Source organism: Lepidothrix coronata, unplaced genomic scaffold (genome assembly GCF_001604755.1).
Source record: "Lepidothrix coronata isolate B3197 unplaced genomic scaffold, Lepidothrix_coronata-1.0 Scaffold24, whole genome shotgun sequence".
Taxonomy (NCBI): Eukaryota; Metazoa; Chordata; class Aves; order Passeriformes; family Pipridae; genus Lepidothrix; species Lepidothrix coronata.
The window spans coordinates 2,653,912-2,679,954 of record NW_016690204.1 but is presented as its reverse complement, the minus strand read 5'-3'; the positions used below and the strand labels follow the sequence as shown (position 1 = coordinate 2,679,954).

General features: G+C 51.6%; 1 protein-coding gene and 1 long non-coding RNA gene across 4 annotated transcripts in view; both read right to left on the bottom strand.

Annotated features, from left to right (window-relative positions):
• Positions 1 to 414: 414 nt before the first annotated feature.
• MGRN1 (mahogunin ring finger 1) overlaps positions 415 to 26,043 on the bottom strand; it is a 52,927-nt gene continuing 27,298 nt past the window's right edge. Inside the window, exons 5-17 of one of the 3 annotated variants that reach the window (XM_017809086.1) lie at positions 24,929 to 25,046; positions 20,678 to 20,744; positions 18,408 to 18,460; positions 16,179 to 16,226; positions 12,123 to 12,191; positions 9,870 to 10,029; positions 8,131 to 8,240; positions 4,540 to 4,763; positions 3,399 to 3,522; positions 2,895 to 2,940; positions 1,922 to 2,032; positions 1,314 to 1,358; positions 727 to 838 (exon numbers count right to left, since the gene is read on the bottom strand). In XM_017809086.1, the coding sequence (XP_017664575.1) occupies positions 1,318 to 1,358; positions 1,922 to 2,032; positions 2,895 to 2,940; positions 3,399 to 3,522; positions 4,540 to 4,763; positions 8,131 to 8,240; positions 9,870 to 10,029; positions 12,123 to 12,191; positions 16,179 to 16,226; positions 18,408 to 18,460; positions 20,678 to 20,744; positions 24,929 to 25,046 (1,171 nt within the window). In that variant the 3' untranslated portion in view covers positions 727 to 838; positions 1,314 to 1,317. Of the gene's footprint in view, positions 839 to 1,313; positions 1,359 to 1,921; positions 2,033 to 2,894; positions 2,941 to 3,398; positions 3,523 to 4,539; positions 4,764 to 8,130; positions 8,241 to 9,869; positions 10,030 to 12,122; positions 12,192 to 16,178; positions 16,227 to 18,407; positions 18,461 to 20,677; positions 20,745 to 24,928; positions 25,047 to 26,043 lie in introns of all 3 variants that reach the window. The other 2 variants (XM_017809087.1, XM_017809084.1) reach the window with 2 other exon arrangements.
• LOC108494465 lies at positions 6,000 to 8,123 on the bottom strand. Its single transcript, XR_001873857.1, has 3 exons — positions 6,506 to 8,123; positions 6,245 to 6,248; positions 6,000 to 6,010 (listed from the first exon to the last, which is right to left on the bottom strand). It is a non-coding gene; the product is annotated as an uncharacterized LOC108494465 (long non-coding RNA).

The following is a 26,043-nucleotide window of genomic DNA, read 5'->3' as shown; positions in this document are numbered from 1 at the left end:
CCAATCGCAGCCCAGAGCGGGGGGGACGGGACGGGGCGGCGAAGGGCACGACGGGAAGGTGGCGGGGGACGGAACGGAGGACCCCGCCCACAGCGCTTTGGCCCCGCCTCAAGACATGGATACGCCCCTCAGCGCAAAGGTCCCGCCCCATCAACCAGTGGCCCCGCCCCTCGGTCCTTGGCCCCGCCTCCGCAGCCCCCGCTCCCTCCCGCTCCTCCCCAGAGCCCCCCAGTCCCCCCTGTTCCCCGCCCCGTCCCCTCCCTGTCCCCCCGGTGCACTCGGACTCTGGCGGGGCTGCTCCACGTGTTTATTCCTACAAACATAGACGGGGAGGTGGGGGGGACGCGCCCCGGGCCCCCCCGCAGAAGCAGAACAAGGCACACGGCGTGGGCAGCGCCGGGCTCTGCGGGCCGGGCCGGGGGTGACCCCCGCGGAACCCCCTCCCCGCGGAGCCCTGCGGCCCGGCACGGCGGGGAGGCCACGGCTCTGTACAGGGGCAGTGACAGCAAAGGGCTGTGCTCGGTGTGTACAAAATATACATCGGTAGTGTCCGTCCTTCATCTGCCCATCGGAACCCAAAACCCCGCCCGGCCCCACGGACACCCCCCACGGGAAACACGGCCCCAGCCCCGACCCACCGCCAGGGAACATGCACGGGCTGTGCCGGGACCGTGTCCGGAGGGGCGCGGGCAGGGCCGGGGGGCTCCGGCAGGGCCCGGCCCCGCTCACGGGAGGCTCTGCTCGTCCTCCAGGTGCAGATGGGTCTGCTCGAAGAGAAGGGGCTGCGTGGGGCTGCCGGTGCCGCGGACGGGGAGCGTCTTGGTGTAGTCGGATGAACCTGGGAGAGGAGAAGGGGGTTCAGCCTCGGAAACGGGAGCCCTGGGGGCAGAGGAAGGGCCTGGCAGGGGGATCGGCCAAACCCTCCTGCCCTGGGCTGGCCAAGGGAGACAGGGCTGGAGCCAAGTGCTCCATCTCCTCCGATGCAGGTTCAGCATCAGGGGTGGGACACAGGACACTGAGGGGACAACACACCCTCTGTCACCAGCCTGGGGACACCAGCAGGGTGTTCACGGTGCCCACGAGGCAGCAGAAGCCAGTGGGAAGGGCAGGGGTTTCTGCTGCCCTGCCTGGGGTCCTGGCATGCAGGGACAGCAGGGATGCTGGTGCCAGGCATGGGAATGGACCCAGGACAGAGCCTGGCTGGTTTGCTGCCCCTTCCTTCCCTGCTCCATGGCCAGGACCAGCCCCATTCCACATTCCCAGGAGGGCTCCTGCTGCCCCTCACAACAGTAAAGAAGAATGAGAAGACGTACCAGCTTACTCCTCTATACCAACAGAGCAGGAATCAGGACCCAGTGCTGCCCAAGACAGGAGGGAGGAAGGCAGACAGAGAGGGAAGGAGACATTAGAAAGGTAACTCAGAACAGACTGCGACTCTACAGAAGAGAACAGGCTGCAACGACAACAGTCAGAGGTGAGGACAGCGCAGGGCCCCCCGGCACACGGGGCCCCTCCCTGCCGGGACGACACTGCCCCACCCCCCAGGAACTGGCCCAGATGCTTCCCCTCCCTTGCCCAAAAGCAGGAGCACATTTGGGAGCGCACAGGAGGCCTCTCTCACACAAAACTGCCAGGGAGTGGCTGCAGCCCAGAGAGGAGAAAGGAAGGGAAGGACAGAGACACAAGGGTGAGGGAGGAGGAGAGAGAAGGCGGGGCAAGTTACCTCTGTGTTACCCCCCCTCGCCCACAGCTCTGCCCAGGGGGAGGGAGCAGCAGCCCGTGCTCCGGGCAGCTCTTTCCTGCCCCATCTCAAGGCTGCAGCTGGAGCTGCCCGTGGGCAGGAACACACTCCCCAAACCCCCCAGGCCCTGGAGCCACGGGCGCAGCCCCGCAGCTCCAGCCCCAACGGCACGGCCGTTACCTGGCAGGAACACGTCCACAGGGGGGTCGCTCTCGGACCGTGTCAGGCTCCGGCTCTCGCCGCAGCCGCCGTCCTGCAGCACGTCCTCCACCGAGGGCGGGCGGCCACCACCTGCGGTTAACCAGCCACAGTACAGCTCCTCAGCCCCCAGCTCAGCCCCTCAGCCTCCAGCACTGCCCCTCAGCCCCCAGCTCAGCCCCTCAGCCCCCAGCTCAGCCCCTCAGTCCCCAGCTCAGCTCCTCAGTCCCCAGCTCAGCCCCTCAGCCCCCAGCTCAGCCCCTCAGCCTCCAGCACCGCCCTTCAGCCCCCAGCTTAGCCCCTCAGTCCCCAGCTCAGCCCCTCAGCCCCCAGCTCAGCCCCTCAGCCCCCAGCACAGTCCCCAGCACTGCCCCTCAGCCCCCAGCCCAGCCCTGAGGGTCTCCTGGCTGGCACAGGTGGAGATCTTCCACATGAGGAAGCTCCCCGGGTCCCCCCAGCCCCACAGAGGTCCCAAGAGAGCCATTCAGACTGGTCCAGGTCACAGTGCCAAAGAGCCACCTCTTCACAGGCTCATGGCCCAAAACGTGCCCATCACCCCTCTCTCACCCCGTCTCTGTGCCCTCTGGGTGCTGGCTGAGCAGTAGAGATCTGTCCCAAAGACATGGGGCACATCCTGCGTGCCCAGTACTGTGACTGTGCTCTCACCAGGACCCCAATGGTGCAAGGAAACAGCCCATGGCATGAAAAGCTCTACTTGTGTAGAGCTTAGAGCAAGGTGAGATGCTTGGCAAATAAACCAGGGAGATCTGTGGATTTTCTTCCCCCACTTCCCAGAAGAGACCCTGGCGCCTTTCCCTGGTGAAGCACAGAGGCTCAGAGATGGACTTTGGGGACTGGATGTTTCTGTTCATTCCCTAATTGTCCCCATCCCACCACAACAGCACTGGACACCAAGCCAAGGTCTGGCTGCACCCACAGCCAGGTTCACACCTACCCTGCTGCACAGGCGAGGCCTCCTCCATCTCTTCCCCTGCCACGCTCTGTAAGGAGGGACAGCACAGGTTATTTCTGCAGCTGGGGGCCTTTGCTGTGCCATTCTCCTGATCTGGCTTTCTCCAGGGAGCTGCACTTGGGGCCAGGACTTGTTCCAGGGCAGGACCAAGGGGCCACCCCCCAATGCTGTGGCACCATGGGCTGGGATGGAGCGGTTTTACGTCCCAGTAAGGTCCAGCTCCCATCCCTGCCCCAAACACTGCTCAGGACACCGGGGAAGGTAAGCTCTGACATAGCTCCAAAGGAGTGTTTATCCAATGCCTCTGCCCCCAGAGAGGGGTCAGGGGCACAGGGAGTGGCTACATCCTTCCCCATGGAGCCCCAGGGGTAAATAAAGCAGCCAAGGCTCTGAGCAATGGCCCTTCATGAGACACCTCCCCTGCCCCAGAAGCCCCCCCAGAAGAGCTCTGGCTCAGGGCAGCTCCCCAGCAGAGCACACACTCACCTCTGGAGAGCTGGTCTCCCTCAGGACCAGCTCACCCCCGCTCAGCGCCGGCTGCGAGTCGGAGTCCTCGGAGAGCTTCTCCTCATCCTCCTCGTGGATTGGGGACGAGGGGGACCGTAGTGTGCTGTGTGGCAAGAGAAACTCCATTTGCAGGGAGCCACCAGCACCACAGCTCCTGGAGGATCTGGGGCAGCACAAGGCCACAAGCAGGAGTTCCCTGAATTCACCAAGGCCTCCTGTATTGGCTCCATGGGGAGCGGCAGCACAGCAGGACAGAGCCAAGGAGTGCCAAGCTTTGGCACAGCAACACAGCCTGGACAAACCTGCCTTTGCATGGAAAGCAAGAGGCTCAGGTCCCACACTGCTCCTCACACCTTCTGGACTCCCTTCCTGGGGGAAAACTGGGCTGGAGCACAGGGAGGAATGCCAGGAACAAAACCAGGCTGATCCTATCTCTACAGCCCTGCATCCTCACCTACACCCTCCATCCCAAAGCCAACATAGGAGCCTTCAGACAACAACTACAGGATCTCAACTGAGCTCCTTGTGCTCTGAAATTCAGGTCACCTCTCTCCCCATTCTTTTGCCCCTGTGGAGCTCCATGGAAAGCTGAAATCCAACAAAGTTTGGATGTCAAATGCAAATTGAGGGACTAAGTGCATTGGGAAGGAGACATTTCCATCCAAAGTCTTCCTTGTGAGAGTGGTGAGGTCCTGGCACAGGTTGCCCAGAGAAGCTGTGGCTGCCCCATCCCTGTAAGTGTCCAAGGCCAGGTTGGACAGGGCTTGGAACAACCTGGGATAGTGGAAGGTGTCCCTGCCCATGGCAGGGGAGTGGAATGAGATGAACTTTAAGACCACTTCCAACCCAAACCACTCCATGATTCTAAGATTAAATTCTCCTTGCTAAAAATACTATTTCTTTTGGTGGCACAGCCAGCCTTTAGGAGACACAAGCTGTAACCTCAGGCTGAACAGAGGGACGATGTCTCAGTTCTCTCTCTGGCACGAGTACCTGCTGGCCTCCTAAAATCCCGAGTCAGCAGCGAGGGGACCAGCCAGAGCCCTCTCCTGGCTCGAAGTGTATGTGGCCACAAGCCCTCAGGGCTTGCAGGAGGAGTGTCCCTTGTCCCCATGCTGACCTGTCTGGAGACTTGCTGCGCTTGCCCTTCTGGTGGCCGCTCTCCAGGGCTCTGTCCATGCCCACGAGCGGGCGGCTGGCGGGAGGGATCCCATCCACCACCCCGGAGTAGCTGATCTCATCGTACAGAGGAGCAGAGGGGATGGAGGGGGAAACGGAGCGGAGCCCATTCAGTGCTTCCAGCAAGGAAATGGGCTCATAGCCGGGAGGGATGTTGTCAGAGCTCTGCGGGCAAGAGAGAGAGGGGACGTTGGGAAAACATCACCAGGCGGGAACCCCCCTGGAAAAGGGAGGCCCTGCTGCCACCCAGCCCTGTCCTGCTAGGCAGCCCATCCCCACAGCCACCTCTCCACAGCACCTCAGCTCCTTCCCCTGCAACAGCCACTCATTCCCTCAGGGCTGTAAGGCTGATGATGCTCCAGGCAAGTTTCCAGAGCACTGCCCAGAGACTGGGCATCCCAGCGAGCTGGATGGTGGCTGGGCAGCCCTCTGATGTACTTTCGAGAGCTGGGCAAGGAGAGTGAGAAAGTGGGTTTCCAAAAAGCTGCTATAAAATACATTTGGATTTTTTCTCCCAGAAGTTCCTCCAATGGTTCAGAGACCCTTCCAGCTCAATGAACACCTCACTTGTGCTTCCAGCCAAGGAACATGCAGCTGTTTCACAGCACCACCACTGTCACCAAGACAGAGTTGAAGGAGGGAACATGTGCACCAGCTGATGGTTCTCAGAGCCTACACCACTTCCACTTCTCCCATGTCCTCCCAGCCGCTAATGGTGGTTCCCTGCACAGTCACCTCTGCTAAAGGGCAGGAAAGGGATCACAGAACCACTGAACCTATAAGGGAGGAGGGAAAGCCCACACCAATTCCCATTCTCTCTGTAACTCATGGAGCTGCCAGTCAAAGGAACCCTTGCAAAGCCATTAAACCAACACTGGTTAAAAACCCTCCTGATCATAAAGATCCTGTGGACTCAGGGACAAATGGGGTTTATGCTGCAACCCAGGAGGCCATAAAGAGATCAGCCCAGCTTGATGCAAACGAAGAGGCAACACTGCATAAGTCCAGACTGCATTAAACTGAGCTGTTCCAGCCCTGTATCCTCAGGGAAGTGGTTCTAAGTTGTGCCTAAGATGGCACATTGCTGCTAAGCCTGGCCATGAACTCCTGTGTCTGATGTCCCGGTCACACAGCAGCACATGAGCCTCCCCAGCAGCCTGTTCCAGCACAGCCACTAATCTGGTGTGGGTTCAGTGCTGAACTGACTCACCTGTGGTCACAGGAGGAATTAGGTCTGATGGGAAGGGTCAATCATTGACCCTCACCTCAGTATTGGTCCTGTGCTGGTTTGAAGAGAACCAGCTCAGCTCAGCTGAACAAGGGATCGGCTCCCAGCTGCTGCCAGCTGTAGGTGGTGGGGCCAAAAGCCACCTCCAAAAGACCTTTCATCTCCAGACAGCAGTTCAGAGGTGCTATTTTGTCGACAGAAAAGTCACAGAGACAAACTCCTCTGGCTTATGCTTGGGACTTTTTCTCCTGCCTGTGCAGACTGGAGCCTGCAGGTTCAAAGGCTGCTCATTTTGGGTTGTTGTGGTGAAAGCTCAGGTTCCATGGCACAACTCAGAGGCTGGAGAAGGATTTCTCAGCCAATGGCTACGACACCCTCACTGCAAGTTACTGAGCTTTCAAACAACCCTAAGAGACACTGCTCTCTTCTGGGACACTTACACCACCCAGGAGCACTGCTGGACACTGGAGGAGGCTTGCAGAGAGCCAGGTCATGCCAAAATTGCAAGAGCCTCATTACCTGAACCCTGCTTGGTTTTCTCCAGACCTGACAAGCCCACCAAGCCACGTTCCTCGTAACACCGAGCATCTAGGCTGGCTTGAGCAAAAGAAAACCTCCTTGATATCAACAACAGCCATAGCTGTATCTTATGGGAGTACACAGAGGGCACAAACAGAACCTTCCTGACCTAGGGCCTCCTTCACCTTTCCCTTTCCCAGCTCCTGGTCCCCCACTGTTGCCATTCATGCTGTTCCCAGCACAGTGTTCCAGTTACTCAATCCCACACCAACTCAAAGAGTCCCCAGACACGACAAGCTCCATCCCTCCTGGTTCTGTAAAAGCAAATCAGCCTCTTGCAGCCAGTGTTCCTGAAGGCAAGACCTGCTCCAGCTGTGCCTCTTTATCTACCTCTACATCCCAGCACCGGGCTGGAAACCACACCAGGATGTGCCCACACCAAACTGCCGAGGGGATGAGACAAGTGCAAGGAAGCTTTTGGGTGAGCCAAGGGGACAGCAGTTTGCCCACAGTCCTATGAAACTGTGAAAATATCTTGGTCAGGGACCATAAATCATCCAGGCTCAGGACCTGGGGACAGTCCCTGAGAGCCAGTGTCAGACCCTTGTGACAAGCTGCTTCCATCTCGCTTGTTGTCCACAGGCAAACCAGGGAGGTCAGTGATGGTCCGTGCAGGGTGTGAGTGTCTCACTGCCATGGTGGAGGCAGGAGGTGAAGTGTCATAGCCCAGGCAGGGGCACAGGTCAAACCCAGCGTGTCAGCAAGCCCTGTGTGTGTGACTGCCTCGTGCAGGTGACACCGCGGGAGCCCAGTGCAAGCACCCGAGGCCACTTACTGTTCTTACTCCCCTCCTAGGCTTCCTGCTGGGCAGGGAGACAGAGCTCACCTTAAGGGGCTTAAAGGGACGCTGTCGAGAGAAAACCATGTTTTAAAGAAGTTGTTTCTTGAGGTTAGTGACAGGAAGAGACACTCAGCATCTCCTTACCTCGCTGCAGGTGACAGCACCTGCTTCCTCCACACACCATGCTCTGCCTCACAGCAACCCTCGGGCTTTCTACCCTGCCCTGTTCCTCAGCCCCAGCTGAAGGCAGCAGGGCTAAAGCACTGCAGAGGGCAGCCTTTTCCTGTGACAGCATCTGTTCCCACAAAAGCCTGTAAGATGATCTACATGTGGTTCTCCTTCTCACTTTGATCTCATGTGTCCCACCAGAGCCAGCTGTTCAACAGCGCTGCTCAGGCAAAGAGCTGCTGCCCTCACCACACTGGGGACATGCAGCTGGGCCCTGAGGCCACCAGTGCCACTCTACCCATCCCACGTTCCCTCAGCTGTCTCCCAGCACACTCAGGGAGGCTGCAAAAAAGAGGCCTTTCTGAGAACCCCAGTGCCAAGGGCATTTCATTGGTGTGATGCCACACAGATGTGTGGGCAAGTCAAACTGTAACTCCCCTGCCCTGTTTTCCCAGCCCCAACCCTGTCATGCCCAGAGTCTGCCACTCTCCTGCTGGGACAGGCTCCAAGAAATCTTATCAGCCTGAGGTTTCTATGGATTTGTTTCCTCCAATCTAGTTGTATCACTAATCCAGGACCCCGCAGTCTCGCAGGTTGACAAGAAAGGCTGCACTGCTCAGGAAGCCCTCGGTGCAGGGTCTGAGCCAACCTCCCGAGGTCCCTGGGACACCAGGAAGTGTCACCAACCATCAGGCCAAGCTTGATGCACCCACCAGCTGCCTGCTAAGGCCAAGACCAGCACCCAGGCTTTGTCCCCGGGGTCCCAAGGTACTTACAGAGTGCTCGTCATGGTCAACACTCTGTGCCAAGACAGGGCTGAATGACACCGGCGACAGAGCCCCCGGCTTCTTCCTCACCGCCCGGATCTGCAGCAGGGCACGGAAGGCTAGGAGGGAACACGAGGCAGGTGAGTGCACAGCCAGCAGGACCAGGCCATGCCAGAGCTCCCTGCCTTGCCACAGACACACTGTTGGCATGGGGCAGCTCCCCTGTGCACCCTGAGCACCCCAAAGCCAAGTGCTGTGGTCAGGCTTCCAGTCAATTCAGCTAGAGAGGGAAGAGATCTGCTGGCTGAAAAAGTCTGGGCAGACAGAGTCCTTGCGGAGAACAGGCACAGTCATGGACATCCTTCAGGCCTGATATTGTACAAGTGTAGAGGCCCAGAGAAGTTGCCCTTAAGGGTGGGTCATTCCAATGACACAGTAAGAAAAACATGAGCTTGGCCTTGGGAGTGCACTGCAATCTACAGGATGGGTGGGGGGCTCATGTAAAACCACTCTGGGCTCATTCAAACCCCACAAAGCTCAGCCCTGGGGCCCAGCTGGCACTGGAAGCACTGTGCCTGCCATGGGCTGTGGTGGTGAGAGGCTCTGCACTGGCTGCAAACCCAGCTGGGGGGTTAGAGCTGTACTCCTGCCTCCAGCACAGAGATCCCTTGGTCCTCCCACCACCACGGCTCTGATCTCCACCCCTGCCCACAGCCCCATTTTCTATCTGCAGATCTTTAATATTGTTAGTTCCTCTGTGCCAAGGGCGCACACGAACGAGCCAGACATCTGTTCTGATGCAGCTGTGAGGACTTGCCAGGCATTTCCCTGGTTCTTGTTGCACCCAGCCACTGCAAGATCAGCCTAGAGACAGAGGACAGGTACAAATACAACCTGCTCCCCTGCAGATGAGATAACGCTGTAACTGTTTTAAGTTGTGCCACTTATTGCCAAAGCTGTCTTCCTCTGGTAAGATCTTGCTTTTGGTTACTGCATCTTTGCCATGTTTGAACTGTTAAACTTAGTTTCTCAGGCCAAACATCTGTCTTAGGCTCTTTTTTTCTTTTCCTCAGAATTATCAGTTAGAAACAATCAAATACATCAGAGACCAGGCAGGGGGTAAAACACATAATCTGCCTATTCCAGCAAAAACACGGGCATTTTCTCAGGAGATTCCTATGCCTCTGTGCTTTTGAGAAAAGCTGTGGAATTCAGCAAGTGCTGACTGAGTGTAGAAACAGGTATTTAATTTTTTCCATCTTTTGGGAACTGAACAATGCAAGGGTTAAGCAGATCCTCCTAACTCCTGGCAAAAAGCAAAGGACTCCAATTTGACTTATCTCATCTCTGCCTCCTGGTGAAAGCAAAGTTATCAGAAGAAAAAAAAAAAATCACAGAAAGTATTTGGACAGCCCTCCAGTGGGGCTGGCTGCTGTCTGGGCCAGATACCCTCAGGATAAAGCTTCTGCATACCCTCCTTTGGGGGATTTTCCATTTTCCACACAAGAACTGCCAACATGGCACAGCTCAGAGCACCTTCACCTTCAGGTCCATCCCAGGGAGAGGATGAGTGGCCAGGGAGGCCCTGGGCAAAGAGCCATTCTCATCTCCAGGTGGGAGCAGCAGCAGTGGGATGCTGAGCCTTGGGGTGGGGTGTGTAAAACATGCTCCCTCTCACAGCCTGCAGTGCCCTAAGAGGGGCCTGGGAGGGAGGAGGTGCCCGTGTCTCCAGGCACACAGGGACTCACGGAGCCTGCAGATGGGGCAGTTGTTGGCCTGGTAGCGCAGGGTGTCAGCGCAGGAGTTGCACAGGCAGAGGTGTCTGCAGGGCAGGATGAGGGTGTCCCGCAGGTCCGACAGGCAAACCACACACTCGTTGCTGTTGTCGCTGTTCTCGTCGTCTGAAGGCTGCAAGGAGAGGGAAAACGTTGGCATGGGAATGGTCAGGGGTATGTCAAACTGCCAAGGGACTCTGGAGCCGGGGGAAATTTCCCACCCAAAAGTCTGTGGTAGAGCTGGCATCCTCTTTTGTCAGCTCTCAGTGGGGGTTTCTGAAGGAGAGCAAACTCCAGCCCACAGAGCCCTGCTTGGACACTCCTTCATCCCAGGGCTCTGCTCCGAGCTCCCTGAAGGCCAGAGGCCAGGGCACTGCACTGGGAATTCAGGGCAGAGCTGTCCTTCCCCAGAGCCCCTTTGGGGAAGGGATCCTCTTAGCTGAAGGGTACCAGCAACAAGCTCCTGCCTTCCAGCCTGGTGGCTCCAGGGTCAGCAGGGAAGCAAGTTCTTTGGCACTCCAGCCTTTCTTCCCACACTGAGAGCATCCCCACAAGCAGCTGGACAGGCAGCAGGTCAGACTGCCCCCAGGCTGGACAGGAGGAGGCACACCAGCCATGCCCAGCCCAGCTTCCACAGGTGCTCTGAACAAGTGAGGGAGTCAGTGGTTCTTCTGCACCTTCACCAGCTCCTGTGCTGGCACAAGCTTTGATGCAGCCTCAGGAGAACCAGCATGGGATGTTCACCTGCCCACAGCTACCCTGGTAAAAAGGCCTGTGTGCACCCATTCAACAGGAACATGCACCACACTCATGTGTCAGTCACTCAGAGCCCCACAAACTGGATTACAGACACTGATCTAACTGTTGGTGGGAGGAGAAATGCACTTTCCAACCACAAGACTGACAGCAGAAAACTCCACTGTCTCCCCACCCATGTCACAGAAGTTGTGTCAGAACCACAATGACCCAGCATGGGGCACCTCCACCTTCACCTGGTCCCACTTCACGAGGTCCCTTTGGTCACCAGGGCTAGAACATGCCACACCATGGGCAACCTCGGTGTAAACAGCAACTGTGCTGCTGCCACATCCTCACCCAGCCTGCTGCCTGCCTGCCTGCCTGCCTGCACAGGGCTGTCTGTCCCATCACACCTGCCCCTCAGGTATTTTGGGAGGGAGGGAGGCTCTTTGCTCCCCCATTCACACAGTTTGCTGGGTACACCAGGAAGAACGAAATGGTCCCATGCCACTTGTCTGATTGGGCCACAAATGTGTGATTGCTGGATCAAGAGAATCATTACAAGACCCTGGAGGACCCAAAAGGAAGCTTTCAATCCTCTTAAATAGATCCTGTGGAAGAAAAATCTTGGAAAAGACTTCTCCCTCCTGCCTCTCCAGGTACTGCTTGTTGGCACAGGCAGATCACAGGACACTCTGGGAAGGACACTGCATTGTGTGGAGAGGAAATCCTGCTTGTCTTCCTCTGTGGCTCCTGCTCTGTTTACAAATCATGGACTACACACCCTGGAGCTGTGTGATCATGAGACCAGCAGTGGGGACACTCCACAGCCCAGGTGGCAGCAAAGGGCAGCTCTAAAAAGGCTAAAGGAAGCACAAAGCAGGCACGGATCCAGCAGCTGGGATCCAGCAGCAGCTCCTGCCTCAAGATGGGAATGTTTCTGGTTACGGCATTTGCATACACATCCCTTAGGGATGCTGTGCTCTCTCTTGCTGGGGAATGCAGGCTGCTCTCTGGATACTGGCAAGCCCTAGAGAGCTCAGTTTTCTGAAACACTACAGGAACATGCAGAACTCCCAACCAGGAGAATGTGAAGGAGCCATGGGAACAGAGCACAGACACCAGACACGACTGCCTTGATGCAGGGAGGCAGCAACACACACACACAGCTTTCTACAAGCCCTAAAATCCAGTGCTCTGAAACATCCATGGGGCACTGAGGCCCTTCTCTCCCAGCAATCCCAGCCCCAAGGAACATCCTCAAGAGCCTCATGCTGCCTAAAATTATCTGAGCACAACTCCACTGACTGTTTAGGCCTTACACCAGTGAGGATCTGTCATCCCTGGTCCTCTTTGGTGCCTGCAGGAACGACAGAGACTTGACAGTCACTCTGGGAAGCACCTCCACAGTGCCCTGACAATCCCCATAGTTAAGCTCCAAAGCAGAAGGTGCAGGCTGGAAAGCCACAGCTCAGGAAGCATCTTTACCTTGGTCTCCTGGTTGTTTTTGTTCTCGATGCCGTAGATCTCCTGAAGCAGGTAGCTCACCCGGTCAACCTGGGGGGGAAGACAATAGTTGGAGTGCCAGCTGCTCTGTCATTGCTGTTCTGTGACCACCTTCCCTCCCTCCCCATGTCAAAATGTCCATGTTACACCCACAGCTTCCCTACAGCAACATGGAAGATAACAAACATCACCAAGGACAGAGAATGAGAGTGGAGAGTGAGTCTCTCCTTGCTCAAAAAGTAGTGCCCACCCTGCCTGGTGTGGGTAGAGAGCAACAAAAGTGGCCAGCTGGGCTATCAAAATAATCTAAAAAACAAGTACTCTGCTTGTCTCAGAGTATACACACCCATAGCTCAAACAATCCAGAGGCAATCAGCCTTCCACAGTCCTCTGTGGGGAGTACTGCTTAACTTTAACCAAGATGAACTTCCACCCATTTCTGCAATCTCAGCAGAGAGAGGCTGTGCCAACAGCTCCTTACTGGCACACCAATGGTGGCACATCACCTCCCTGTTCACCCCCTGGGAGCACAAGGTCAAGCTTCTAAGGACAGACAAACCATTTCCCTTAGCACGAGAAGCACTCCACAGACAGCCCTACATTAGTGCAGTGTCACTGACTGCCATCCCCAGGCCCTTGGTGGCACCCATAAATGGGAGGTGTGGTGGCAGAAAGTGCTCTAGGCACAGCTGGAAGTTACTCAGAGGGACACACTCCCCCAAGCCACGACTTCTGCCAACTGGCAGCTGCCTGCAAACCCCCCTGGGCGGCTGAACCACAGCACTGAGACAAGGAGGGCTGATGGGTCAAGTCCCTCTGCACTGGGGGTTCTCCCCTGTTCTCCAGCTTAGCCCTCCAGTACAGCACGAGATTCTCACAGTTGTGAGGAGCAGCCTCTACAAGGAAGCACAGAGATAATGGACCCCCAGGATTCAGTCCTGTTTAACATCTTTATTTATGAGGGGACAGAGCGTACCCTCAGTAAGTTCACAGACAACACTAAGTTGGGTGGGACTGTTGATCTGCTGGAGGGTAGGAAGGCTCTGCAGAGGGACCTGTAACAGCAGTGGAGGCTCAGGTTGGACATCAGGAAGAATTTCTTCACAGAAAGGGTTGTTAAACACTGGAAGGGGCTGCACAGGGAAGTGGTGGAGTCGCCATCCTTGGAGGTGTTCAAGGAATGACTGGACATGGCACTCAGTGCTCTGGTCTAGTTGGTCAAAGGTTGGACTCGATGATCTTGGAGGTGTTTTCCAACCTAAATAATCCTGGGATTCTGTGATCTGGTGCTACACAGCAGCTTTTCAGAGCAGGATGTGTTGCTTTGCCTGCACAAAACCTTGCAACAGGTAAAAGGGTTGCCAGGTACCAAACAGACACATGTCACAAGCAGGGGAAGGACAAACTTTCCTGCCATCTCCATGTCCAGCTGACAATATGGAGTGAAGCCAAGCCCCCAGGACCCCAGTGCTACAACAGCTGTCAATCCCAGGGCTCCTGGCATTTCCATGTGTAACTGGCCTCTCTCCTCTCCTCTAGTCAAGCCAGGTGCTCAGTGAGCAGTGGCTTTTCCACTGGACTCCAGTGCTTCCGAAGGTGACACATGCCAAGAAGGGGGCAGGAGGGAGCTGTATCCAGCCCATCTGCTGGTTCAGAAATGCTCTGAGCTGGGACATGGCAGTGTTAACACACTAATTCCAGAGTCTCCCCGTGTAACTCAGTGTGCAGCTCACAGACAATCTGTTCTAGGCCTGCATTTCATGGCAATGAGATCAGCTGTTGGACTGCTGAGCAAAACCCTCTGCAGCAGCTCACAACTCACCCAGGAAGTCTGGGGACAATTATGTGGGAAATGTCCTTTTGTAACTTGGCATTTCAAAGAGAGCCTTGTTACAGCATCCTGACTCCTTGGAGGATCACAGTGAGTGACAGTGTGTGCAGGAGTGGTCAGCTCAAAGCAAAGAAGAGGTCAGGGAGGGAGAGACCAAAGTCTCTGCAGGAGCCTGCGTTCCTTTTAACTGCTTTCCTCTAAAAATCCTGAGAAACTCATGTCCCAGCAGGGAAAGGGTGAGCAGTGCAACAGCTCTTACTAGAAAGAACTCTAGGTTTTAAAAGAGTAGGAGTAATTAAGAAGAAGTAGGTGATTGCAGACAGTGCAGTCCTTCACCTTCACCCTTCTCCAACCCATCCCACACCACGTCATCCTTCCGAAGGCTTCTGTTGCTATTTACAGCCTCACTGGATGCACACAGGAACCACTGGCCAAGTCCAGGTTATGTTTTTCTGCCGATCCACCTGTTTGTATTCATCCAGGCTGAATTTCTGTAAACAGGTTGGTACTTACACTATAACTGAACACAGCACAAAGCAGTTCAGCCCAGGGGCTGCTGCTTCCTGCTCCCAAAGAGCTTTAGAGATCGATGCCCACAAAAGGTACCCACAGTCCTGGCAATGGCAGGGAGGGGAAGACATAAGAAAAGCAGGGATGGCAAAGAATGTACAATGTTATAACATGGTTTACTCCAGACACAGACTCTACACCTCTGCTCTATGCTTTTAAGGGTGCAGATGCCATCTCAGTTTCAGTGGTACTGTGTGTTCTTTAACAAGAGCTTCCTTCTATTCCAAAAGCCACAGGAGAGAACTTAGAAATGTTACATTTTACTAACTGCCAACAAAAAAAAAGTACCCACAACTAAACACTGAGTGGGAAGGTTACATGCTCTGCCAGTAAAGACAGACAAGCACTCAGTGTTCCACTGCAGGAGTCAGCTAACCAAACCGTGGTAGGGTGGGAACTTCCCTGCAGAGCATTTCCAGCAAGACAGCCCTCCATGTGGGGAGTCTGCAGTGCTGAATGGAGAAGGATGCACACACTGGCTCAGTGTGCACAGTAACCCAACGCTGACTGAGAGAGCTCACACCATGGAAGCACTGGTTTAGAGATAAAAGCATTAAACCCCCTCCCTCAAAAAAATGCCAAGCAGGATAAATGAGAGGCTTTTCATCAGCTGACAAACACTCTGATCTGAAAAATATGTGAGAAAGAGGCGCTGCTGGCATCACATCGCTCTGCTCCATCTTCCAGCCGAGGCACAGCTCTCCTGGGTGTTCCCACAACAAACCTGCCCTCACATACTTGACAGACTCCCTTCCAAAACAGTCTCTGAGTCTATTAAAAATACTTGTGAGACCCAGATTGATCAACCAGCCAGAAGACTGTGCTGCAACACAGCCAAGGGGAGCACCAAGGAAGAGAAGGGAGCACAGATCAGTCTGGGACACACGGGGCTCAGAACAGACATCAGGCTGGAGTGGCAACTCCCACACCACTGGCACTGGGATAAAGCTCTGGGAGAGAGGGCCAATATTGCTGTCAGATGTCCAATATGGACAGGCCATGAGTCTCTGCACAGAGCTGGGGAGCTAGACAGTGAATTAACAAATACCATTTTCATATATGATTACTGACACTGTGGCTCTCTTCTGATCTGGGGACTGGAAGGTACATCTTAAAGCAAGAAGTGTCTTATTAAGGTACTTAATGACCTTCTTGGTAGTAAAAGGCTTTTTAATTCAGATCAGTAAACCTTAACCATCCATCACGAGCAGTCAAACATTTAAAGCAGAAACACAGCACACACCTAAGGGTGAAGGGATCAACCCCCGAAATCTCATCAAGACATTTAAAGCTGATCTTTGCAGCAGGATCACTACCAGAGTTCTTCTCAGAAGCTGAAATCCTTGGCACTCTTAGCAGTTTGTAGTTGCTTATGTATTTTTGTCCGTGCAGGACTGAATGGTAATTTCAATCCTGATGAGGCACTACCCAGCTTCTGCACATCACACTGGGATGGGATACAAAAGGGCAACATTTAGGGCAGCCAGCAGCTCACTGCCTTTGCTTGTGATATCTGAGCTAAAGAGGTGAGATCTCAGGCTCTCAGAGAACACCAAACCTTCCCACTGGGTGCAGTCAGGCACCGGTGGGACACCAGCAAGTCTGTAACCAAGAGTAGACAGAAAACAGGTACTTACGATCTGCTTCTGTTTTAAGGGCTTCACAGAAAAACTGCCATCAACGTGCTAGCAGGGCAAAAAAAGGAAACGCATTAAATAGCTGAAAAATTAAATAAAATAAAAACTTGATTAAATAAAGTAATTAAAACAGCCTCGTGCTCAGGGTTGGTGTGTGTTAGCTATGGGGAGGGGAGGGGATGTATAACCAGGACAGCCTGGATGGCAATCCCTCCCAGCAGAGTTAGTGAACAGGGTATTGGAGCACGCCTTGTCTGCTCCAGCGCAGAGTCAGACGGACTTGGCTCAAGTCAAACCTTGCTGAAGTGGTCAGAGCACACACAAAACTCCCCTGGCACACTGGGTGCTTTCAGGTTGCAAGCAATCCAACTGGGTGCAGACACTTCTGCAGCCAGTCCAGCAGGACTTGGCAGGGGATATTTGTTAACACCCGAAATAACATCCAGTGACAGAGCCACTCCCTGACAGAGCAAGAGGCTGAGAACAAGGTTTGTCCACTGGACGGAGTCAGAAACAAGTCACACGTGCTCCACATCCTCAGAGCTGTGAGCCTTTCATGTCCTCAGTGGCAGCAGGCACAGCTGGAACAATTCTGTAAACCCTGGTGCCAGGACTAGTGATGTCAGTTCTACTTTCCCCATCATCCTCAAGGGCCACTAAAAAGAAAGAACTCAACCCCCCTGCCACAGTCTAGAGAGCAGCAAAGGAGACTCAGGGGATGCTCCAGCAGAAGGAAGGGACAACAACATCACACCAAAGACAAAACAGTCCTGTTTTCAGGCAAACAAGTTTCTGCCTTTGGAAGAGCTGCAAGGTCAAACTACACAAAGGATCAAGGTTGTTATTCTGATCTTAAAGATACATATAAATAGCAAGTTACCAGGTCCTGCTGGTCTGTCTGTCCTCTGGGGGATCAGCAGTGCTTATTAGCAAGGACCTCCCCTGGATTTATGGACCTACACTTCAAAAGCTGCAATTATTCTAAGGATGGGGAACATATTTTAATCAAACAGGGAGGATGAACTCAACATGTACTCTGCCCTATGACTTTTTATTAAAAGTGAGATTTTAATCTTGTTCTAAGCATTCAGTGGAAGATGAGAAGAAAGAAGTGGCTGAACTATGACTATGAGGCTGAACTATGAGGGACTCCAGTGTGTTTTGTTTTTCCACATCAGCCAGAGGAGGAAGCTAAAATAACATCCCTGCCCTAATCCCAAGGGTGCTGCAGCTGCCCATCTCTAATTGCCAGGAGTAAAACTACCTACAGAGCCAGTGCTCAGAACAACCTTTCTAACACTGGAAAACTCATTTTCTTCACAGATCAAGTCCAACAAAAAGCAACCTAAAACACTTAAAGCATCTTCCAGCCCCATGGCTTCCTTAGGACTGATTGTGCTTCCCATGCCCTCTGACTCAGCTCTTCACTATCCACATTATCCACCTGGGAGGAAGAGAAGTAAGACCCGGCAACTTGGACAGGGATACGACAGGAACTGAGTGGATTGAGATACCAAGGTCAGCCACGTGCCAGCCTGGAAATGGGGAATTTCCAACGGCACAGCACTGATGCTGCTCCCCTCTACATGCCCAGCTCTGCTCCAGCATCTCTTGTCTCACCTCAGCACGTCACCACAAGAATCACCTGCCCAGGGTAGGTGTGTGCAGTGTTACCACAGCCAGACTCGTTAATTATGGTGTAGTTATGGATCTTGCAACTCTTTTGAGGGTCCAGTTATCATGGGAAGAGAGTTTGTTATCAAGGCTTGTGCACACAGCTTGGCTTGGCTTTACCATGCAGGCAGTGGTCACTACATCAAACACACCATCCAAGAGTAGTGAAGCTCACAGTCTTTATGCAGGATGTATCCTAATTCTTCCAAAGGGCTTGGCCCTGTGTGTAAGCTAAGGCCAAACAATGGTGCAACAGGGTCTGGACACAGCAGATCCAGTTCTGCCCTGGAAAACTGCACGGTAGCAGCCATGGACAACACCTTCCACCCTCTCCCCACACACAGGAAACAGCAGCTGCAATTACCTGAGCGACCAGCTCAGGTACAAATGATAATTACAGGCTGCACAGGAGCTGCTGCAAGAGGTTCCTTGTACTACAACACCACCCAGGAACGAGCCAGGACTCTGTTGGGCTAAGTGTTACATAAATACAAACTAATGACCCGTGGAAATGTTTACATACACAAGGACAAAGGGAAAAAAGAACTCATTTACCTTTTCAAATGCAGCCAGGAGAACATGGGCGTGACCAGTGACCTCAACCACCACTGCAAAAAGGGAAAGAGCAGATCTGGTTAAACCTTGTAAACAGCACGAGCATAAAAATACCCTGAGAGTTGCATTGTAGTCCACTGACATTTCTGAACTGCTATCTGTACTATTTTCATCTCTCCTGCATTTAAAACTTATCTTGTCTGGCTGATTCATCTCACTGGGCTCTGGGGTGGGCCCTACACAGCCATGCCTTCTTGGGTGCTCCAAACTATCCCACTTGGTTTTCAGAGGTTGTAAAGGGAAAGTAAAACAAAGCACTCAGTGGGATTCTGCTCTCCCCTTTCATTCCTAGGTTTAATTACCTGAACTTATCACAGATCCATCTGGTTTAACAGCAACTGGCAGCACTTCCAGCCCTTATCACTTTATTTCACTCTAGTCAGACATGCCTATAAAACATTTATTTCTCATACCAGCTCCGGCCACCGAAACATTTCTGCCCAGTTCTCTGACCTTCTCCCCCAAAGATAAACATCACATCTTCCCTCCTCCAAACTCAAGGGTTCCTTCTTAATCCAATAGCACTGAGAAGGGGCTGTCAGAGGTTTCAGTAGTGCATTCCTGGTCCCCTCAGCAAGTAGAGAACAATCTACTTGTGAGGTACAATCCCAGTCTCTCTCACTCTGGACTCTGCAGTTCTGTTCAGCTCCAACTGGTTGGGCCTTTTTGCTTAATTCTGTTCAGACTCATCATATGGAAGTGGGAGGCAGAAGTGGTGGAGGAATCACAGAGGGAAGGGAAGGCATGGAACCACCATTTAATTTTACTAAACACAAGCAGTTACAGGCCAGCTGTAATTTTCCAGGTGCTCCAGACACACAAGGCCAGCTCCTTCCAGGCCCACCAGTTTAAAAAAAAACCAAAATGCACAACAGTTTCCTCAAATCTTGCTCAAGTGTCACATATTTTTGTGCTGATATTCTTTCCAGGAGAGGATTTAAAAGCAATTGCTTTTCCAGGTTATTAAAATAGATGAGAGTACATTATTGGCTATGACTGGGCATGGTATGTGCATAAATGTATGCTTCCCATGCTGCCTCCTGTTCTATTTTTGATCCTTCTAGACATGCCCAACATTAAAGAGCATAAATACCTTGCCAAAAGTTCCATAAACAGAGGAAGGTGTTTTATATTATGGTAAAGAAATACACATATATGTGGATTTTACTAACAGTGCATGAAATCACTAAAAATAGATGCACTTTACAAGTAATTTCCTTTATGTTGCACTGTGCTTTGTTAGTCACATTTTAAATTGGTTCATCCAGTTCTATTTCAGTCTGCTTGGAAGACAGTAAAATAATGTAATGAGTTTCTGGCCTTTTCCACATCTACAGCATAAGAAACTCTGCAAGTGACTGACCTGAACAATGTGATCAACAATGGATTTTTTCCTTCCTAATTATCTTAAATTTTGTAAAAAATGTCACAGAAGTGAAATGCTGGTCCTGCTGATCACAACACCCCCCCGTTTCAAAGAAAATGTGACTTCCTTGTGCCCTTTTCATTGCTGACAATTCATGTGAGTGCAAACACATGGAGCCCAAAAGCACACAACCCACTAAGGGAAATACTGTCCAAGGTGAGTAACAATCTAAATATTTACTGGACTTCCCTCTCCGAAGCAGCAATCCACTTTAAAAATAATCAGCAAATAATCATAATTATTAATTATTTTAAAATAATCAGGAATTGTTTTTCCTCTTTTATTGCAACCATTCATCACCCTTGGAAAAAAAACAGGAGAATTTCAAACTGCTGAATGAAACTACATTTGGTTGAAGAGTGGCCTGAGCATTTTAAAGCCATTTCCTTTTCTCTGCTCATTTCTAGGTTTTTATGAGGACAACTTACCCCTCAATGAGGGAGAAAATACTCCCTCCCTCCTTCTCTTACAAACTGCAAAAATAAAACTCAAAGAATAAAGAAGTAATTTGCTCCAATTTGTGCCTGGCATTGGTGGCAGAGCCAGGAGCTCTCCTAAACACCCCTCCAACACCAAACACCTGGCCATTTTTCCTGTAGAAAATGCAGGCTATTTTTAGAAGTATGTTTTTATGCAAGAACTCATGGTTAGCCAGGCCCTTTTAATAAAGATTAAAGTTAAGGTGAACTCCTGAAATATTTTTGTTCTGGAAAGGCTCTCCAAGGAGCCACATAAGCTCAGAGGGAGACAGGAGAATTCCAAGGGAGCAGAGCACCGTGCTTACCATCCCCTTCATCCACCACTGCTCGGATGACCACAGGGAACACACCACGATCCAAGTCAAAGTTCAGCTGGGGGGGGACAGAAACGAGCTGAGGTTACACAGGTCACACCAGGCTTGGTGAAGACAACACTTGAGATCATGGAACATCACAGCAATGAAGGTCCCTTCTGACAGGCCCCCAGCCCCTGGCCTCAAATGGTATTTAATTCTCACTAATTCACATATCCCAAAAGTCTCCTGAGTGATTTGTAGGAGGACAAGTTTGTCAGAATATATCTAATGCCACAGTTTTGCCTGTTCATGGCAGGACAGGTAAGGCTTTAGCACAGCAGCACATTGTGCTCCCAACACAACAAAACAGACCCTGACTTTTGTATGAAGTTCCTGAAGAGAAAAATCTGTCAACCTTCAAGTTCACATAACACCTTAAGGAAACACCAGACTGATTTCCATCTCTTGGCATGTTACGAAATTCAGGTCCTTGACCTTCTAATGGGCGAGAGTGAAAATTTAAGATCTCACTTGAGTGCAAGGAAAACAGACTCAACTTCTCCCTTTGCCCTGCACTTCATTAAAGCACTTCAAAAGCTCTGTGTCATCTTAGAAACACAAGGAAAAGGCAACCTTACAGACACTGTCCTATGCCAGGAACGGAAGTGGCTCAGAGACTGGATTTCTGGTGGTTTTTTTAATTACTGACTTGGAGATTTTTGTCTCATCTCTTGCCAAGACTAAAAAAAAAAAAAAGATGTCATTTCACCATGGTGCTCCAGGTAGTCTGTTTTCGGTTTTCCCATGAAAACTGAGACCCAATTCCAAGTGCTGCAGCACCATCCAGGTAGTGCTTTGGGGCTCCCCTAAGTTTCCTGCAGCCCCAATATCATTTGCAGCGTGACTCACTCCAGCTGGTCCCTCAAAAGGTTAATTATCAAGGCAGCCACTGGCACAAATGGCCACCCAAAACACCCAGACTGCAGGGAAGGTGACCCTCAGTGCGAGCCTAATAGTTGAAAATGAATTACAACCTAAATGTTCACCCTGAAAGGAGAGACACCTGTACACTGGGATACCTGGTCAGCCACCAGCCAGGTGTCCCACAGCCCGTGAGCCACGTGGCTGTGCCTCTGCCAAGAGCTCCCACGGGAGCTGTGAGGATTCCAAACAGAAAGCGTGTGCTGGAAGACCCTTATGATGTGACCAAACCTTCTAACCTTGAGGAATGTCGATTTTCATCCTCTGTATGATGGTTTTATATTTTACTACTCCTTTAACTACCAGAATCTATTCTCTTTCCAAAACAGCAGAGTAACAGAGCAAACACAAAAATCTCATTTAACCTCTCAGGGTTTGTTACAGAACAGACTCCTTGAGCCACTATTTTCCAGCTTGCATTTTTGAACTGTTCTGGCACGGCACAGAGGGAAAATTCATTGAGGACAATGGATTAAAATAGCTGAAAAAGCTTATGGTTTTGCTTTGCTTCCTGCTCTGATTTATTACTGCATGACAGAAATTGTTCTTTGGCCGTTTGAAGGGAAAGTCACATCACAGAACTGAGGTTGCTTTACCTTATAAACTTTGGATTTCTCAAACAAAAGGCCTCTTTAAGGGACCATTTCACGTTAATTTTTATGGCCCTGAGCACAACTGGCTCAACACAAGCCATACTCTGTAACTTCCAAGCAAACCAGTGTATTGGGAAGACAAAGCAAACTTTTATAGAGCTTTCCACAGAACAGCCCAACATAACATTACTGTCCTTTCTGTGGGCCAGCCAAGAACCACGTCATATCCGAGTATTACACTGAGCGAAAATATGAAGCAAATCTGGGGTTTTGGGACAAAGCTGGAAAGAAATCTGAACTGTGCAACTGTGCACAGCTGAGTGTACACACTGTCAGCTCTCCCAGATAAAAGGGCTGCATTTTGGCGGCCAGTTAAGAAGATTTAGGACCAAGACTGATATGTACAGAGAGCTGAAATGGGAGGAGAAACACTTCCAAATCATAGTGCTCATTCCACATTTTCTCCAGCTCCAGTAACACCAATGAAAAAAGAGAAATAGGAGGATGCAGCAGAACAAGCAAAGGAAGCTGGAAGCTCATTTTTCTACAGCAACTCTCCCTTTAAGCTGTCAAAGGGACATGACTTTAGTACTTGAGTTAAAACCTTGCTGACAGGAACAAAAGTGAAAATTAAGCTCCACAATTCTTTTAAGAAGAAAGGGATCTGAGCTCCTGCTTTCCAGCTCTCTCAGACAACAGAAGGGATTGAAAAGCAGCTCTTCCAGGCTTTTGTAGGCTGAACTTGTGAAATCATCTATTGGCAGAGAAGACAAGACATCAGGAGACCAGACTCCGCAGGCTCTTGGTAACCACCACAGCATTTTTTAAGGCACGGGACTGATTATAGTTATAGCTGTAACTTCAAGACAATAGCTATTCAATCTTTCAAAATACATGAAAGATCACTTCTTCCTTCCCCCCTCCTTTTTTTTATTTTTAATTTTTCTTTTAAATAGGTAGTTATCTACCAGGGTTCACATACACGATACTCTTGCAGAGGTTTGGGTCAGGAATTGAACACTCTATCAGTGTTGATTTCCTGGGAGAGGGGTCCACAGGAACAAATATATTATCAGCAGCTACAGACCAACTCCTCTGCTTTAGAAATCTCTTATGACAATTCTGCACAGAGCAGGGGAAAGCCCAAGGCCTCCCTGCTCTGGTCACATGCAAGGGTGTCCTAGTTAGAACATCTGGGACCAGTTCATCATTGTATGGGTGTAACCCAAAACTGTGTATTCTATACCCTTCCATGCCATTTCCCAGAAACTGTTATCAATGAACCATTTACACCCTCTGCCCATAGAGCCTGACTCCTCAGGCTATAAACTAGGTGTTAAGAGGCCTGTGAGATAAGAGGATGCTCCTGTCCTCACCCCCTTTGTGGAGCTCCCCGCCCTGAGGGAAGTGCTGGGCATTCCTGCCTGAACTGGAGGATATACAATCTTGGGGTCTTGGAACTTTTTAACCACATCCAGAGGAAGACTGCAGACCACCACTCTCAACCAAACTGCAACCATCACTCTTGACCAGACTGCAATCACCACTCTCAACCAGACTGCAATCACCACTCTCAACCAGACTGCACCACCACCCTCACCAACAGGTTTTCCCCTCTCCTTTTACTTTGGACTCAGGGGGCCCAAAGAACACCACTCAGTTCATGCCCCAGGGTGCTGGGTTATGCATTTGGGTTTTGTGGGTTAAAACCAATTGTTTGTCTGTATAATCGTACTTATTGTATTATTTTATTAAATTGTTATTCTGATTTATAATCTCTCTTTTGAGTTGAGTTCATTCCCCCTGCTGGTTTACCTTTAAACCAGCACAAGGGGAAGCCCTTGGGCCAAAGATCAGAGGCTCAAGAAGCAGAAACTTACTGCCTTGCTTGGAATTTTGCAAAGATACCAAAGATACCAAAATTACCAGGACTCCAAAATTTTGCTATGTAGGAATAGCCACAGAGCTTAATTAAAACCAAGCCCTCATCTGTTTGCAGTCATGGGTTAAACAAAGAGGAGGACACCATTCCTTTATTCAGCACTGATGCACCAGTGTGAATCTGCCCCAGGAGGAGAATATCCCCTCACAGCACTGTACTGCTGCATTTAATAGTGCAGGATGTGGCCCTTAAACAGCACTAGAGCAGTGTACTCCAAACTACTCTGATCATTCATTACTCCCACCAGTAAAATATTTCGAGCATATATTCCCAATATATGTGTTTATCATTTATGAGATATATACATGTATTACTGAAGTTCTTCCTGCACCCCAGTGAATTGCCTCATATGCACCTCATTTTGGAGAACACTGTTCCAGAGGACCAGCCAAAAAACCCAAAATCTTAGACCTAAACCCCACCAAAACAGAGAGATTGAAACAAGTATTTGTTCCCACAAGCTCTTTGGGTGGCAGGGAGAGGAAGGCTGAGGAGTGGCAGGTTCCTCCAGGAAAAGCTCCAGTGCCAATTTCTGCTGCCTCTCTCCTAAACCAGCTGATCAGTGATATCAAAAGTTTCCTCCCTGTTGGCCTGATCTACCTGCCAAGTTCCCAAATACCCACAAAACACACTGTGGCAGCTGGGAGAGTGTCTTCCAGCCATAACTTCATGGCACTAAATGGAGACCAGTGCTTCTGGGACAACAGGGGTGTGGAAAGAAGGGGACACTGAGAAGAGACTTACCTCATCATCCTTCCACTCTGAGAAATCAATCTTGAAGGAAGGCAGGGAGAATTGCTGGCTTACCCCTCTCTTGTAATGAACCGTCTCCGACTGCAGAGAGGGATTCTTTGTGCTGTATCTGAAGAAAGGGGGGAAAAGAAAACTTGCTGTAACAAATGACTGCTCTCTGCCAAGCTCTCACTCACTCTGCCTTTCAGGAATCACAAGTGGCAGCTCTAAGGGCAGAGCTGGCAGAGGGGCTGGCAGCCATTCAGTGGGGACACAAAGAGGGAAGGGAAAGGTCAAAGCGAGAAGGTGAGCACAGGGAAGGGAAAGCAGCGCAGACAGGCAAGGTCTGATCGTGTCCATACTGACCTGCCTGGAAACACTAGGTGTCAGGAGTACAGTGGGGTGCAGCAGCTTGGCAAAGCCTAGCTCCCTAAATCCAGGGCCTGGCTTTCAGCCCAGCATAGTCCTATTTTCTGCAGGAAACCCAGGAAGAACCAGCAATGACCTAACACACAACCCAGCAGCTCTCCCGTGCCTTGTGGGATAGCTCTGCAGTGGGAAATGCTGCTTGGCTCCACCATCCTGGTAAGCAAGAGCCATTGCAATCCACCCCTCTGTTCCTCATGTGCTTCCCCAAGGTGCTGCAGGGCTACCAACACCACGTGAGAGACGCCAACCATCCTGCACGCCGGCCACACAGACAGGAGCCACGATTCTTCCACTGCCTCAAGGCTGGGATGAACATCTGGAAGGGGACCACAGCTACCATCCACCATCTTCTGCATCCAGAACCCATCTGGTGCTTTCTGCCCCAAGAGAGATGTTTCCTTGCCCACTACCCCTGTCCAGAGGGTGATGCCTGAGCTGGATGTGCACAGCCTCTCTCTGTGCCACTTCTGGCACAGGAGAGGAGGCAGCGAACCCCAAAGCAGGGTGGGAACATCTGAAGCTGGTTTTACCACCAAAGCCTTTCTTGTCCAACTACCAACTGTGTGCTCAGAGCACGTTTACAAACCAGAGAGAATGTGAGAGATCCCTTGCCCAGGAGACTTACACTGCAACAACAGGCTCCCTCAGCACGGTGACAAGATGCACAGCACAGTGATTGGGATGCATTTTGAAGCTGA